At 50.2% G+C, this 14,138-nt stretch overlaps 4 protein-coding genes across 13 annotated transcripts; 1 reads left to right on the top strand and 3 right to left on the bottom strand.

Annotated features, from left to right (window-relative positions):
• Positions 1 to 354: 354 nt before the first annotated feature.
• FOXG_08154 (uncharacterized protein) lies at positions 355 to 3,199 on the bottom strand. The gene is made up of 3 exons (XM_018386934.1): positions 1,131 to 3,199; positions 940 to 1,090; positions 355 to 913 (listed from the first exon to the last, which is right to left on the bottom strand). Exons 1-3 carry the CDS (start codon positions 3,049 to 3,051, stop codon positions 436 to 438), a joined length of 2,550 nt encoding a protein of 849 aa, XP_018244144.1. The 5' UTR covers positions 3,052 to 3,199; the 3' UTR covers positions 355 to 435.
• Positions 3,200 to 3,414: 215 nt separating this feature from the next.
• FOXG_08153 (signal recognition particle subunit SRP14) lies at positions 3,415 to 4,673 on the top strand. Its single transcript, XM_018386933.1, has 3 exons — positions 3,415 to 3,634; positions 3,713 to 3,791; positions 3,842 to 4,673. The coding sequence occupies exons 1-3, from the start codon at positions 3,605 to 3,607 to the stop codon at positions 4,117 to 4,119; spliced, it is 387 nt and encodes a 128-aa protein (XP_018244143.1). The 5' UTR covers positions 3,415 to 3,604; the 3' UTR covers positions 4,120 to 4,673.
• FOXG_08152 (uncharacterized protein) lies at positions 4,160 to 5,149 on the bottom strand. The gene is made up of 2 exons (XM_018386932.1): positions 4,648 to 5,149; positions 4,160 to 4,587 (listed from the first exon to the last, which is right to left on the bottom strand). Exons 1-2 carry the CDS (start codon positions 5,001 to 5,003, stop codon positions 4,362 to 4,364), a joined length of 582 nt encoding a protein of 193 aa, XP_018244142.1. The 5' UTR covers positions 5,004 to 5,149; the 3' UTR covers positions 4,160 to 4,361.
• Positions 5,150 to 6,192: 1,043 nt separating this feature from the next.
• Positions 6,193 to 11,325, bottom strand: FOXG_08151 (uncharacterized protein). 10 transcript variants are annotated; one of them, XM_018386923.1, is made up of 11 exons: positions 10,976 to 11,250; positions 10,488 to 10,866; positions 9,710 to 9,735; positions 8,821 to 9,154; positions 8,708 to 8,760; positions 8,578 to 8,585; positions 8,436 to 8,529; positions 8,218 to 8,382; positions 8,111 to 8,162; positions 7,610 to 8,046; positions 6,252 to 7,556 (listed from the first exon to the last, which is right to left on the bottom strand). In XM_018386923.1, the coding sequence occupies exons 2-11, from the start codon at positions 10,489 to 10,491 to the stop codon at positions 7,272 to 7,274; spliced, it is 1,458 nt and encodes a 485-aa protein (XP_018244133.1). In that variant the 5' UTR covers positions 10,492 to 10,866; positions 10,976 to 11,250; the 3' UTR covers positions 6,252 to 7,271. The 10 variants fall into 10 exon arrangements, with proteins under 10 accessions (XP_018244132.1, XP_018244134.1, XP_018244139.1 ...); XM_018386922.1 differs by having other exon boundaries at positions 6,193 to 7,556; positions 10,488 to 11,325; XM_018386924.1 differs by having other exon boundaries at positions 6,193 to 7,556; positions 9,710 to 10,866.
• Between the last annotated feature and the right edge of the window lie 2,813 nt (positions 11,326 to 14,138).

Here is a 14,138-nt window from a genome sequence, read left to right as displayed (position 1 = left end):
GAGAACACCGCCCCCTGGACATATATCTCCGGCCCCGTTGTCGAATGGCATTGCATTGTATCTCCAACTTTTGTATCCATTCCCGGTTTCAGTGGTGGTTCACGCTAAGTCTTGCCTGGGAATTCGGGCATTTCGTCCCAACGCACGCCGAAACTGTTCTCCCCAAAGACTGATGTCGCCCCCAACCACAGCTTATCCCGTCTCTTGCACCTCCGAGGACCCGGCGTGTCCCGTTCCTACCCGGTCGCCGGACGTTAATTGCCCCTCGGGATGCCGACGTCACTGGAAGATAAAGCCGCTCACATACGGAGTACATCGCCGGTTCACCGAGATGATTGCTAATAAACATCATGAGTCTGGACTCTGGACTGAACCAGGCCGAGGAACTTTGTAATATTGTCGCCTCCCTGACTATCTATGACTCTTATCCATATCCTACACTTCTATTGCCGCTGGGCGCACAATAATCTGCGCCTTCTCGCCAACGCCCTCCAGCTTTTTCAACTCCTTTGCGCTGACCAATTTCGTCTTCCGGACCTTCTTCCGTAGCATCCAATGTATTCCGGCAGCTAAGCCTGGTAAGTCTCGGGCAGCACCAAAGATCTTCTCCAGCTTGATATCTTCCTCTGGGCCCTTTTTCTTGCTCCTGCATTCCTTCAGAAGGGCAAGTATGAATAGCTGAACAAACATTGATGTCCAGTGGTTCGCCTCAGGAAGTTCTAGAGGCTTCAAGATGGCGATATTCAGTGTTCCATCCGCAACAAGTGCCGCATAGAACTTGGCCACATTAGTGATGCGTCTCTCATCTTTCATGCGCTCAGCATCAGCCGACTCATCCTCCTCAGGAGCTTCGCCGAACATGGATTCTCCGAGACTCCTGAAGATCTTCCATAATCGATCTTGGATCGCAAACCTGATTCGGCTGTTGCTGCTGCATACGCCGGAACCGTAAGACCGCCTTGAAAGCTGACGAGGGACGCAACGTTGATGATGCTTCCGCGATGGCCGCTTGCGATGGGCTTGCGGGTTAGCATGTAGGAGCCCAGATCGCGGCATAAAGTCCAGACTGTTCGGAGGTTGACTTGGAGGACTTCATCCCAGTCGCATATGCTGGGCCGTTCCACTCAAACCTTGAGCGCGAGCCTTCTTTGGGTAATCAGGCAAAACGATATCCATGTCCTCATGATCGCTCATTTCAGCATCAGATACATGCCCCTTTTTGCTTTTATCTAGGAGAGTTGTTGGTACACTGGCACCAACCAACCACCATTTGCCTCGTGTCTCAGCTCCCTCTATGTCGACCAAGCCTACGCCCATAGGAGCAAGGCCATCGAGCCGTCGCGATTGAGACTTGAGCTCACCAAGACGCTTCTTCATGCGTTGTACATGTTCTGAGACGACAGTAAAGTCCAAGCCTCGGGCCTTCTTTTTGCCCTTGGTTAGGTCGGTGATGGTTTCAACCATGAACTTTGTGCGAGCCGAGATATTGCTGTAGCCCACTTTTGAGACGGACTGGTTAAGAACGCCAGAGACGTGCTTCAGCGATTGCTGATCATCCTGCTTCAACATTCGGCCAGCCATGCGGCATATTCGCAGAAGAAGTTCCACGTTGATCTCATTGAGGTCGCTGAGAAGTCTCTCCATGTAATCAAAGATGATCTTGCAAGTGACAACCTCAAACACGTAAAGTTGTGAAAGCAGTGTCAAGATATTCGAGGCTTCCTTTTGAATAGCAGATTCAGCGTTTTGTTCCTTGCTCGCTTGCTCATAGTGACCGCCAAAATCTTCCACGATACGGCGGATTAATACTGAACCAAAACTCGATCCAATAAGTCGGTAAATAGCAGCGGCAAATCCACCGGTGAGGACGAAGAACTGATCAGGGAGGCTCTCCGGCTTGCAAATTTGAGCCATGATCGCATCCGTCATAACATCTGTCACATCACCACGTGCATTGTTTTGGTAAAGCTCCTCCACAGACTTGACAATGGACAAGATGTTGGCATCTGTAAGACGATTGATCAAACCTTGAACTTGTTTCCTTAGTCGACTTTTGCGCTCCTCTTCTGAGTTTGCGGCTCTGCGTAATGAAGGAGGGACGTATTTCGCAACCGTGACTCCAGTAGTGGGCGCGACATAGGGGTTCTCTCTCTGTCGCGGTTGAGCTGGAGTGTTGTCTGCAGCATCACCCTCGTCGTCGTCGAAACCGCCGAATGACTCATTATCAAAGTCACCTCCATCTTCATCGTCTTCATCCATGAGGTCCATGTCTTCGTCTTCATCTCCAGATTCGTCGTCCAAACCCATATCCTCATCTCCTTCCTCATCTTCAGACATGTCGCGGACCTTTTGTCGACCTGCAGGTTCTACTGTCTTTCTTCGCTTTGATGCCAGCCAATCATCATATTCACTTTTCCTCTTTTTGTTGTCATTGTCGTTGTCGCTGACGTCTTCTTCGCCGCTAAGGTCCCCTAGAAGATCGCCAAGGCCATCCTGCTTGAAAGACTGAGGTAGTGATTTTCGTCCCTTCTTGATACCTAGCTTTCGCTCAAAGGCCTCAATCTCGGCGTCGTCCTGGGCCAGTCTCTCCTGCACGGCCTTCGAAACACCCTTCTTCCCACTCTTAGCTTTTGTGTTCTTTTCCTCTTCCTCATCTTCATCTTCTTCGTCGTCTTCTTCGTCGTCCATCAGGTCATCCAAATCATCGTCTTCGTCCAACGAAATTTCTCCAGCATCGTCCTCATCCTCGTCTTCGAGATCATCTTCATCATCGCTAATCTGCTTTGGAGGTCGTGACTGAGGTTTGTTCGCCTGTTCCTTCCTCTGCGTTGTGTTTGATCTTCTCTGAGCATGATTTATATGTTGTGGTCGCTGTGGAGTTGCTCTTGCGTAGACGTGAGTTCGCTTCTGTACCCGTTGCGCTTTTCGTTGCTCTTTTCTTGACAGCTGCTGTCCCGATCTCCTAGGTCCATTGCGCTGTGGTTTGGGTTCTGGAACGTCCAAGCCCATACGCTTGAAGAGCTTCTGTTGAAGCTCTGGTGCGGACGTCATCTTGCCGGAAGTATAGTGGAAGGGTAGCGCCGTGTTGCCCCAGGGTTACAATCCTGAGGTTGACTGAATTTTAAGCAACGATCCTGGATCTTTGACGATGGTTGTGCCTAATTTAGCAGGCGGTCAATGATGAGTATTGCGATTCGGCGATATCTTCTGGAACTTTTTGTCGCAATGGTGGTCTGAGAATTGCAGATGAATCAGATCATTAATGCGAGTTATCCTTTAAGATTAGATTCATACAAACTGAATATTTTGAGTCTGTTCTATTAGTTTGAAGATGATGCTGAACAGAAAATATATTCTGCCGGCAGAAAATACCTTCACATTTCAAGAGACTCAGGGGTACCTGAGTGCTGGTGAGTCTTTCACTAAAACTCAGGTATCGATCTCACCGCCCGAGGTAAGCCACGAACAACCTGCTGCCACAGCCTGGTACGCCACACTTGAGCCCCGGACATGATGGCGGGGCACAATGTCAACCTCAATATTGGTAGGCTAACACTCATCTCTTAATATACATCGTCTTTTGACAGTCTCATACCCCATCACTATGGCTGACTCTCATATGAGCCATGACGAGGTGAGTCTACATTCCCTTCTCTATCTGAAGAGAGACCCGAACGATTGTCTAGCAGCTTTGTTTCTGACATCATGACAGTTCTTCGCCAAGTTGGGTGAGCTCTTCAATCATCGCAAGGGCAGCGACCATGGCGCCATCTACTTGAGCCAGAAGCGACGTAAGTATTGATATCAGCCCTGTCTCTCATTCCGCTAAGAAAACTCTCAGTCACATACGGTCAGGGCATCCCCAGTCCCTCAGAAGAGGAGCCCTCTCCGGATATTCACCCTGGCAAGCCTCTGCCCCTCATCATCAGGGCAACAAATGGCAAGGGCAAGAAGGATCGCTCTAACAAAGCCAAGCTTTCAACAGTCGTCAACCCCGAGGATCTGGAGGCTTTCTACGTGCGGTATGCCGATGTGTGCAAGGCTGGCATGACAGCCCTGAAGCCCAGAGACAGGAGCAAGAAGAAGGCCAAGGCAAAGAAGAAGAAGGCTGCAGCATAAACGATTCTCTTTTCACAGTTCAAATTCTGAGGTGTCAAGCATCAAAGGTTAAGGTTATATCATGGATTAATGAATTATCATGTTATGCGATACCCAAACACGTCTCCAAGCCACCATGACTTTGAATTATTTCTACAAAAGGAAGAGTAAATATTACACGGAGTTGTATTACAATCCAATTCCGTCAGAAACATATGCGCATTAGGCAAATCGAGCAAAGTTTGGGAAAGGGGCTAAACCCTTTAGCACACCTTGCCTGAGCTGAGCTGTCCTCGGAAAGCGCCAGGAACAGCAAGGCTGGAGTGCGAGTCGGCGAAGAACTTCTCGGGGTTCTTCTCGATCTGTTTGAGAGTGAAGCCTACACCAGTGTCTTGGCTGTTCTGGATCACACCGGTGCGGAATGGGCCCTGGAGACAGCCGACAGCGTTGCGGCTCTTCTCGTCGCCGACGGGGTTGGGGAAGGCGATACTAATACAAAGTCAGCGTTTCATAGCTCCAATTGTGTACAGGCCTGCGTCATCGACTTACCGTGGAGGCCCAGACTTGCCCTTGACAGCCTCGTGGATGTGGGTGGCAGTGTTGGCGGGAGACTGGTAGTCACCTCGGAAGCCATACAAGGTGATGTTATAGCAGATGACATCCTCGTTAGAGTTGATGCCAAACTTGAAGAGGCCCTTGCTGCCCTTCAGTCCGCCAGTGTACTTGTTGTCTGCATCAACAACCTGATCAGGGGTAGCAAGAATTTCCCAGATAGAAGTGAAAGTGAAAGGGATGCCACCCTTAGGCTTAAGGAGACCAAGGACGCGCTTCTCATGCTCCATGTCAGGAGTTGGCGAGGCAGCAGCGAGGGTGCTGAGAGCAACGGCAAAGAGAGAGAATTTCATGTTTGCAGTGGATTGGGCTGAAAATGTAGGACAGAGGAATGGTATTACAGATTAGGGTGTAAAGTTGCTCTGCGAGTGAATACTGATGAGACTGGTGAAGAATTTCAGCGAAGAGAGTAGATGTTTTATAGACAATTCAGTACACGATGACGGCTCAACAACACCTAGATTGGGCGCATTGTAACAACGTCATTACAGTATTGGTTCGTAGTATCGTGAGGCCCCTGGCAAGCCTCTAATCCATGGTAACATACACCAAGGGTTCCGACTAACAAGTCGCCAAGTAGAATAGTTCGGTGCGCAGGTATGCCATGGTAATCAAACGATGTAGGGAGATATCACCGAGGTATTCGACCGCATGCAACGTATGAGCCAAGCCGTATTCTTTCCAAGGTGCCTGAGCGACACCTCATACAGAACTTATTGGGATGACTTACCAAGCATCTTGGGGTTGAGCTAACCTGTCACACAGCCACACAGCAGAGCGACGCCAAGGGATCTTGATCTACCAAACAACACACAATAACGGATCTATCTGGTCAATGGGAGATGCTTTCTTAAAAAGGTTACGTATACGAGATGCAATGGTGGACATAGCTCCCGTGTAGCTCTGCACCGGTTAATATTGGCGAACGACCACCTCCGTCAGCCCAGACTTGGTACGTACTAGATAGTGCATCTGGCAAAGCTTCAACCTACTCTGAGTACTCGTTATTTTCCTCTGTCAAAAGTAAGGCTGCCAAGGCGTCTTGGCATCGATGAGGAGTAGGACCACGGATGCGCCAGCTTCCGGCGCAAGAAGATCGCTAAGACAAGCTTATTTCGAAGCTTAAACAACAACCTCCGCTATTGGTTGATTACACGTTGATCTGGATCAAAAGGTAATTGCGCAGCACAGCAAGGCACTTGCCCAACGAGTAATGGGGCTGGGCAAGGGAGAATAGGGAGAATGGCTAGAATGGGTAGCACTTTGAGCTTTGAGGAGGAATGACTATGAGCTTGGCAGATGTCGATCGAAGGAGCTCTTAGGTTACGGCAAGTTGATGATCCGGCTTGGAACACTAACAAATTCAAGAGGCCACGAGCTCGACTACCCTCGTGTGAGACAAACACTTACTTTCATCAAATCTTGGCTCGATGCTGGTGGCCGAAGACTATCGGACCTCTTATTTTTCGAGCCCGCTTGTCTCGGCAACGTTCATTCTTGTACCTTCCGAACACTCACCGTCAGGGGCCTGTTGTCCAAGTTCCGGGAACTAGCAAATTCCTTTCACCCTTGATTCTGAACTTCCCAATTGTCGACTTGCATACTGAGAGAACGAGGTTGGCAATAGGTGGAGACTTGTCACATCAACATGCGAGTCTGTAGACTTGGGAACCGAAATTGCATACCCTCAGCGTTGGATCTCGATCCCTCTCTAGGTCATAGGTTATTGCTGCTTGGAAGAGTGCATGTCAACTTCAGGTCGATATGACCCTGATAGCGAACAAGACGGCAGCGCATCATCTCCAAGCCAGGGCTTCGAAAGCATGGCCCAGGCAGTACTTATCGTCCTCATGTACGTTTGAACCAACTATACCAAATTACCCCGACGCCGACATTCACCATGCAGTTTTATGTGACTATGTTTTACCTTGATCTTTACCTTTACCTTTACCTTTACCATTGCCTTCACCTTCACCTTCACCTTCACCTTCACCTTCACCTTCACTTATGTCGTTGCCCGGCCAGCGGACTTTCATGCCCCAAGACGCTACGCATGTCCGTTGAAGTCCTACGCTCCCCTTCACCAAGACCACCTGCCATCGTTCTTAAAAACCTTCGCATGATTACTCGACATACATTCTAAGTAGAGTTCTGTTGTTTCCTGAGAAGCCAACAGCCATCTTTTCCTTCATTGACAATGAGCAACCCTATACTTGATAACCGCGTGCGTTGGACCGGTCATCTGGGTGTCAACGGTGGGGTCATTCGGTTCTGTATGGTAAGCCCATCATAAATCCTCCCTCGCTCCCAGCTTATTGGAGACTAAGTCATCGACTTATTCTCCAAGGTGATAGTGACTTCGACCCCCTATCCGTGAGTTAAGATTCCACCGTTGATAAACCCCAACTTTTGCTGCTCATGTGGAAAACGAAAAGTACCAAAAAAACAAAACAACCAGATATAAAAAGCGTTGTGTGTAGATGCAGACGGTCGCCGCCGCCAAGACAAAAGTCGACCGAAACATAGCTGCATGAAGTTCAGTGCAAATGAACGTCCTCCTCTTACATGATCTGATCCTGGGTCAATCCGCCGTGGGGATCTGTGTCCATGACGTCGTTTCCGCCCTGGTTCAGATACTTCACAAAGCTCAGATTGAGAGGACGGCCACCATACTGGTAGCCTTGAAACTTGGCAATGGCAGTCTCCGCGGTCTCGGCTGAATCGAATCGAACCACGCCAGTACCACGAGAACGACCACTAGGCTCGTACTGGATCTCAGCTTGCTCGACCTTTCCGATGGTGGTGAACAGCTCAACCAGGTCGTCGTTGCTAGTCGACCAGGGTAACTGTATGAGATTAGTATAGGAACAAACGGGTAGGAAATATGGGAAAGTCTCACGTTGCGAACGTAGATGATTTCTCCCCTCTCGGTGCCGGCGGTAGCAAAATCAGTGAAAGGGTTGGGAGGGACGGAGCTGGCAGGGGGCTCGAAACCTGGGCCGCCAGGAGCACCTCCACCGAAGCCTCCACGACCAAAGCCGCCTCCGAAACCACCACGTCCTCCGCCAAAACCACCGCGGCCACCAAATCCTCCTCCAAATCCTCCGCGCATGCCACCGCCATAGCCACCTCGGCCACCGAAGCCCATGCCAGGTCCACTGCCGGCATAGCGGTCCTCGCGGACTTCAATAACACGGCCTTGCCAGTCATAGCCGTTGAACTGCTGAATGGCGTTGCGGGCATCATCTGGGCTTTCAAAGACGACAATGCCAGAACCCTTAGGGCGACCATCAGGTCCGATGTGTACATCAGCTCGAATCACGGCGCCGTTTCGGGCTATATAACGATTAGATCCAACCGCGCCCAATCATGTGTTCAAGTGAGAAGAATCAAGACATACCTGCTTGACGGAACAAGTCCTTCAAATCCTGCCAGCCAACATTGAAAGGAAGCTACTGCATGTCAACACACATCCACAACTTACAGACAAATCGGGGTTGAACAAACGTTGGCCACATAGATCTGACGGCCGCCACCTCCAGCACCACCACCAGGTGCGCCGCCGCCGTATCCAGGGTTGAAGCCACCGGGCATACCACCACCGCCGGCGCCGCCGAAGCCGCCACGGTTTCCGCCAGTTGCTCCGATGAATCGAGGTTCGGCTTCTCGGTCCTTCAGATTCTGTCAACAAGATGCCCATGCCCAACTTCGAAGTTTTGACTTACCTCACGCACGTAGACTAGACGACCCATGAGGTTCTGGTTGCTGAGCGTGGCAACAGCCGCTTGGGCTTGCTCCCGAGTAGCATATTCCACAATACTGGATAGGTTAGCAATGCCATAGACTTCGTGGAGGAAATCAACTTACCCGCATCCCTACAATTAACCAAGGACAACGTCCCACCCGTCAACCCAACCATCCAGAAATGCTAAGAGGGAATGAAGAGCCACAAAGGAAAGCCAACCAAGGGAAAAGAAAATCATGCGATGAAGCCCACCTTCGACATTCCATTGGGAAGCAAGAGTACGTCGGCAAAGAGCACCTCTCCAGCTATACCATTTCGTCAGTCCCATTTGTTCCACCTGCATTCCGCGGCATTGAAAGCCTCACCCTGTCTCATGAAGTCCTTGAGATGGTGCCACTTGACATCGTACGAGAGGTTGCCGACGTAGACTCGGCGGTCCTGTTGGGAGGTTTCGCGAATATTATTCATCATTTGTTCTCGAGCAACGGCTCTTTCTTCGTAAGATCGATGCGGTGCCTGTCCACCGTATCCAGCACTTTGTCCTCCACCTGGTGCGCCTGTGCTAGTCATGGGCGAGCGATCACGGTTTCGTCGATATTCGTCCCGGCTTCCTGATCGGCTGCGAGGAGAGTAGGAGCGGCGTCGATGTGACCTATCAGGGCTTCTGGATCGTCTGCGCGGAGATCGTGACCTCTCACGCTTGAGCTTGTTAGCAGGTAAAAGTACAAGTTGTGATTCCATGCTAAGGTGCAATTGTGGTGAGATAGAGAGCGCTGGTGCTGTGTAGACGGAGGGTTTTGTTGGACTGAGATATTTCGGATAAATCAAGTGTGCGCGCGAAGTTGAGTTTGAATCACTGCAACTGCCCGCAGCCGCTGGCACTGTCAACTGGCAAGACGGTAGCCGTTGGCCAAGAAGAGCAGTGCCATACGCCTGCCTCTCCAATCAAATGTTTCCTGACATCTTGAATGGGAAAGTGCAACGGTAATTAAAGCGCGCCGCGACGGCCGATCTCGGATGAAAGGAGCTAATGCGAGCTTCTTTCTAATATTGATGCTGCGATCAAGGTGCTCGGGTAGCAGAGGCCAAACGACCGAAGCGGCGACCGAAGATCGCAACATCAACAAGCGCGGGGGAGCGCACAAACTCGGCACGGCGATAAAGCCAATTGCGCCAACAGACAGGTAATCTCAACAAGCAGCGCAGCTCGAGGCAAGGTTGAAAGTAAGTCAGAAATGAACATAGGTTACTTACGGGTCGATAAGTATCACCGGAATCAGCTATAGAAAGGTGAGCGTCAGAATGGGAAAAAGTCAAGAAAGGATAAACCTCTGCGTAAGATGCGCAACGGTGGAAAATGGTGAGGAGAGGAAGAGTGGTTGAAATAACAGGGAGTGAGGGTAGCTTGGTTGAGGTAACCAGACGAGGTCAACCTCTCTAGTGGAGGGGTGGTGGCAGAGTCGAGTGGACCTTGGCGGAAGATGCAGGTAAGGGGGCTCGATAATGCAATGCAATGGATGGGGAAAGACGACGCGAGAAAGAAGAGGCGGCTGGAGAGGTCTGTTGGAGTGGAATGGGGGACCTCCGAGGCTGCATCAAGCAAGAGGTGGTATCACATTGATTGATGAAGACACTCCAAGGAGTGGGAGCGCATGCGCAGATACAACAACAAACGATGCAAGACACAGCAGCAACAGACAAGGCTTGAGAGGACGCTCCAGATCTGTTGTGTTCAGGCTTTGGGATGAGGATGCTCAGATCATGGATAGACTCGGGCTCAATCAGGCTCCGGGTACGATAGACAGGTTGGGACAGCCGACTACTGCCAGAGTCCGCCGAGCCTCGAGGGCCATTGAGGGCAATGGGTACAGTACTGTCGAGCAGAGACGGCAAAGGAACGGCACGCACGTTGCCTCGATGGGCGCAGACGCGTGTGTCTATGGCCAACCACGGTGATATAAAGAGCAGCAATGACCGCGCATGATATAAAACCGCGATACGAGGAATCAAGCAAGAAACATCTTCAACTTACCCATTGTGACTGCGGTTTGAATCGTGTGCGTAGTACGTCTGGACGTACAGAGAGAAAGCTCCTTTTTGGATGGGGTGGGTGGCCTTGTCGCGTAATAAGTTGGTAAGGTAGGTATTGTGAGTGACGAAGGACGGACGGGTGCGAGTTCGGACAGCAGACGAACGGGCGCGACCGGTTTCTAGGAGAGGTAGGCGCGGCGTAGGGAAGCGGAGACGGGCCGTAGGTGTCCACGTTTCGTAAGGTAAGGTAGTGGAATATTAGGATGGTGAGTGATCGATGAACGAGGATAGGCAGCTATGGGGGCGACGAGGACGGGCAGCTAGCTAGGTAAGGTACACACTACCAGGCTACCAGGGCAGCAAAGCCAAAACCAGATAAGCTGAAGGGATCCACGGTCAGTCAACCAAACAATGGCGATTGTAGCATTAAAAAATGCACGACACGGATGAATCACACAGTTGCGTGGACTGGGCTGGGCTTAGACTTGCTTGGGCTTGGCTGGCTGGGCTGAAAAAGGCCTCGGCGTGCGGCGTGGTGGTACCAGATACCAACTTCTGGGAATGGTCTGGTTTGGTTGATCGACTTTTTTCTTTCGCCTGGGACGGGAGAGTGTCGACTTCGGCGGTTTTCAAGGGGTCTTGAGGGACTCAGCGATGGAGAGACGACGGCAAAAGGATGGCGAAAGTGGCTTTTCGGTGTCTGTGGCTCTTTAGTGCTGACTTTCAAGGTTCTCGCTCTCTCCCTCTTCTTGTGTCGTAAAAAGAAAAGAACGCGTTGGGTGAGAGATGAGAAGAGACCAGGCGACGAATGAGGACACGGAACCAGGGTAAGACCAGGGACGGTGGACGTGATGGGTTCCACATCTAAAGCTTACCGGACATGAGCATGATAACACGAGGTACCGTACAAGTTACGTTGAAGGTTTGGTGTATGCTCTACAAAGCGTAATGCCGGAGATATACTACATGCACCTGTATTATTGACTCCTCAATAGCCTCTCTACCAGGTGTTGCTCCCTCCACGTTGTATGAATAAAAAAAAATTACGGATACAGCAGGAATAGGAATGCAGAACAAAAGCTGCAGGTTGTTCCTGCCCAGATTTGAACTTCATTGACAAGTGTTGGGTAAATTTCTCACATTACGGATACTGCTTCTCACTTTCTTGTTCTTCGTGAAGCTGACTATTGTGACGAGCCTCGAGCAATCCTTTTCCAGTTAACTAATTGCTCTTGTTCTTGAACCCAACAGTTTCGAACTGATAGTCAAATCCATCGCCAGCCCCAGTCGATACTACACTACGCTGCAACTTGAAGCCGGCGGATATCGAACACATATGTGAAAGGCTGGCGTCAGTCTTCCACCAAACTCTCTATCAATAGTTTGGTAAGCAATTTGTGATGAACTCTGGCTTCACGTAGTGGACCATCTTTGTCTGCACGACGCTGCAAAGTGTGCTGCAAGCGGCCTGATATTACAGTAGTGCAAGTAAATATCCTTGCCTGCATTCTTCAGGGTTCGCCCACCATCCGTTCTCCATCGGTTGATTGATTGCAGTTTTCAAATCGCCGCGCCGTTGTCATCGAGTCTCCCGTCTACCCGTGACCCAGCATCGGTAGTCGAAATTGCATTGATGCCAGGTTTCACCACCCAACCTGATGAGATCCTAGACCTGCCATTGGGTTACGTTTCTTACGCCTGTTGGGCTCAAGTGCACTAGCAAGTACCAGGAACAAGGAGATGTGTGCTTGCAGCATCAGGGGTCTGTTGTCCTTGGGCTGTTGTCAACTTGAGGTATGAAGTTCTTTGACTCCATATCTACAGCTTAAAGCTGTCTTGCTTTTACTTTTACCACATAGTCTATGTTGTTGAGTTGACTTATACGAGAGGCAAGAACTCGTCACTCATTTGAACCGCCATTTTCGGATATGAGAGTGAGCTTTTTAACATTACCTACAAGGCTCATTGACCAATCCTTGTGGCCCCTACCCAACCCCAGCTGCGCACTCAGCGTCTCATTCATCAGCCTGCGTTCTCACCTCATGCGTATGCTTGCTCAGTATCACTCACATCGAGCGAACATCAGAGCACCGCAGGACAGTTTAACAAAGCGCTTTCGAAACTGTGTCAACTTTGCTGGCAAGGCCTGCGTCGCTGAATGTATGAAATCAAGACTTTGATTGGCCTGTGCAACTCCTACCTTGACCTCGCTACAAAGACTTTCGTGGTTACACAACAGCCATCGCGCGCCAAGTTGCGGGACAAGCCAGCCAATGACTTCCGCTTTATCAAAGTCAACCCCTCTGCAACGCATTGAGGATCAGGGTTGTTAGCTTTTTTGTCTCATCAATCTCACTCTTTTCGCCAGGTTCGACATGCCAGTCTGTCGAACTGGTAAGAGTGAGCTTTTGACATCCCTTCCACAGCACGTTGCATCTAGAGCAAGGATACGGAGTCCAGATACAGGCTTTGCCTGAACACTTGTCGTCGTTATTGTCAACTCTAGCATGGGCACCAACAAGCGCCGAGGTTAGAGAGGACTGGTGATGATAGCAAAGGCCACTCGATGCACGAGGGGCAAGGACTTAACATCCATACAGCACTCTAACTAATTAGCAAGGGCCGCTTTTGTCTTTCTGTTCGAGGAATTGAGATCTCGATACTTTAATAGCGCATATTACTGCAGAGCACAGGACCAACAAGCAACAAGCCCAGAGATTCTGGCAACGAGTCCGTCTCCGATCATCAAGGTTGTTAGCGGATCCCAGACGATGCATCTAACGACGCTCAGGCCGTTAGCAGCACCCTATGTGGAGCAACTACAGTACGCACTTCCAGCCTACAGTCTCCACGACATCTGCCTTGTTGCCTTGAAGGGCAGGACATACAGATAAGGCCAGGGGAGACGATATTTATCTTGATCTTACCTCGAGGGAAATGTAGCAGAGCATCGCGATTTGCTCGAGACGCATATGTTGCTGTTGGAGACTTGTATGGATAGAGTTAATATGGCCAGATCAACTCCAGGGTTCCTTCTCCAGGCAGACGCGAACCTGTTATATGTTGAGGGTCCTCCGGAACATTAAGAACGAATTCGCACTAGTGAGACAAGGTCTGATCCAGGAAAGGGCATGGTACCAGGCAGTTTATATCGTTTACAAGCATATCACACTAGAGCCATTGTACACCTAAGAATGAGAGACAGGAAGTGAAAGCACGACATTCTTCCACCAGAACCCCGCCATCTGTTATGCACAAGACCCGTGGTAACTTCAGGTAGATAGCAAGACTCTGCCCAGTATCGTCTAAGTACTTGAGGGACTGAATATGAGGCTAATTCCTGCTTATCCGACTCCCGAAACCGAGAAATGTCTACAAGCTTCAGCACCGTGATTCAACGGAATCGAAGCTCGGATATTGTACATATGTTGTTCGCGTTAAACTCGAGTTCGCACCGCATGAGGCATTTTCTATGGTCAGTTTCACGAAACTATCCAATATCAATGCCGTGCCATTACCTGTGGTTTGAGTATCGTATTGTATCAGTCAGCTGCTCTAGTCTGCATCTAATCATGAAAGTACGTACCCCTTGACAACATCTGCCGATCCCAATCATCCCCCTCAAACCGCAATAGAAAAGCCTTGTGATCCT

The sequence above is a fragment of the Fusarium oxysporum genome, chromosome 4, assembly GCF_000149955.1.
Source record: "Fusarium oxysporum f. sp. lycopersici 4287 chromosome 4, whole genome shotgun sequence".
Classification (NCBI taxonomy): domain Eukaryota; kingdom Fungi; phylum Ascomycota; class Sordariomycetes; order Hypocreales; family Nectriaceae; genus Fusarium; species Fusarium oxysporum.
This window is presented reverse-complemented; position numbering and strand designations above follow the sequence as displayed.

Coding starts and splice junctions, on each gene's coding strand:
- FOXG_08154 (XM_018386934.1), bottom strand. CDS start 3,051: ATGACGTCCGCACCAGAGCTTCAACAGAAGCTCTTCAAGCGTATGGGC. Junction 1,091..1,130: donor AAAGAAGGCTCGCGCTCAAG/GTTTGAGTGGAA, acceptor ACTGGGATGAAG/TCCTCCAAGTCAACCTCCGA. Junction 914..939: donor GGCGGTCTTACGGTTCCGGC/GTATGCAGCAGC, acceptor CAGCCGAATCAG/GTTTGCGATCCAAGATCGAT.
- FOXG_08153 (XM_018386933.1), top strand. CDS start 3,605: ATGGCTGACTCTCATATGAGCCATGACGAG. Junction 3,635..3,712: donor CTCATATGAGCCATGACGAG/GTGAGTCTACAT, acceptor ACATCATGACAG/TTCTTCGCCAAGTTGGGTGA. Junction 3,792..3,841: donor CTACTTGAGCCAGAAGCGAC/GTAAGTATTGAT, acceptor GAAAACTCTCAG/TCACATACGGTCAGGGCATC.
- FOXG_08152 (XM_018386932.1), bottom strand. CDS start 5,003: ATGAAATTCTCTCTCTTTGCCGTTGCTCTCAGCACCCTCGCTGCTGCC. Junction 4,588..4,647: donor GGCAAGTCTGGGCCTCCACG/GTAAGTCGATGA, acceptor ACTTTGTATTAG/TATCGCCTTCCCCAACCCCG.
- FOXG_08151 (XM_018386922.1), bottom strand. Junction 9,155..9,709: donor CCGGTGATACTTATCGACCC/GTAAGTAACCTA, acceptor AACAAGCTCAAG/CGTGAGAGGTCACGATCTCC. Junction 8,761..8,820: donor CAAGGACTTCATGAGACAGG/GTGAGGCTTTCA, acceptor GAAATGGTATAG/CTGGAGAGGTGCTCTTTGCC.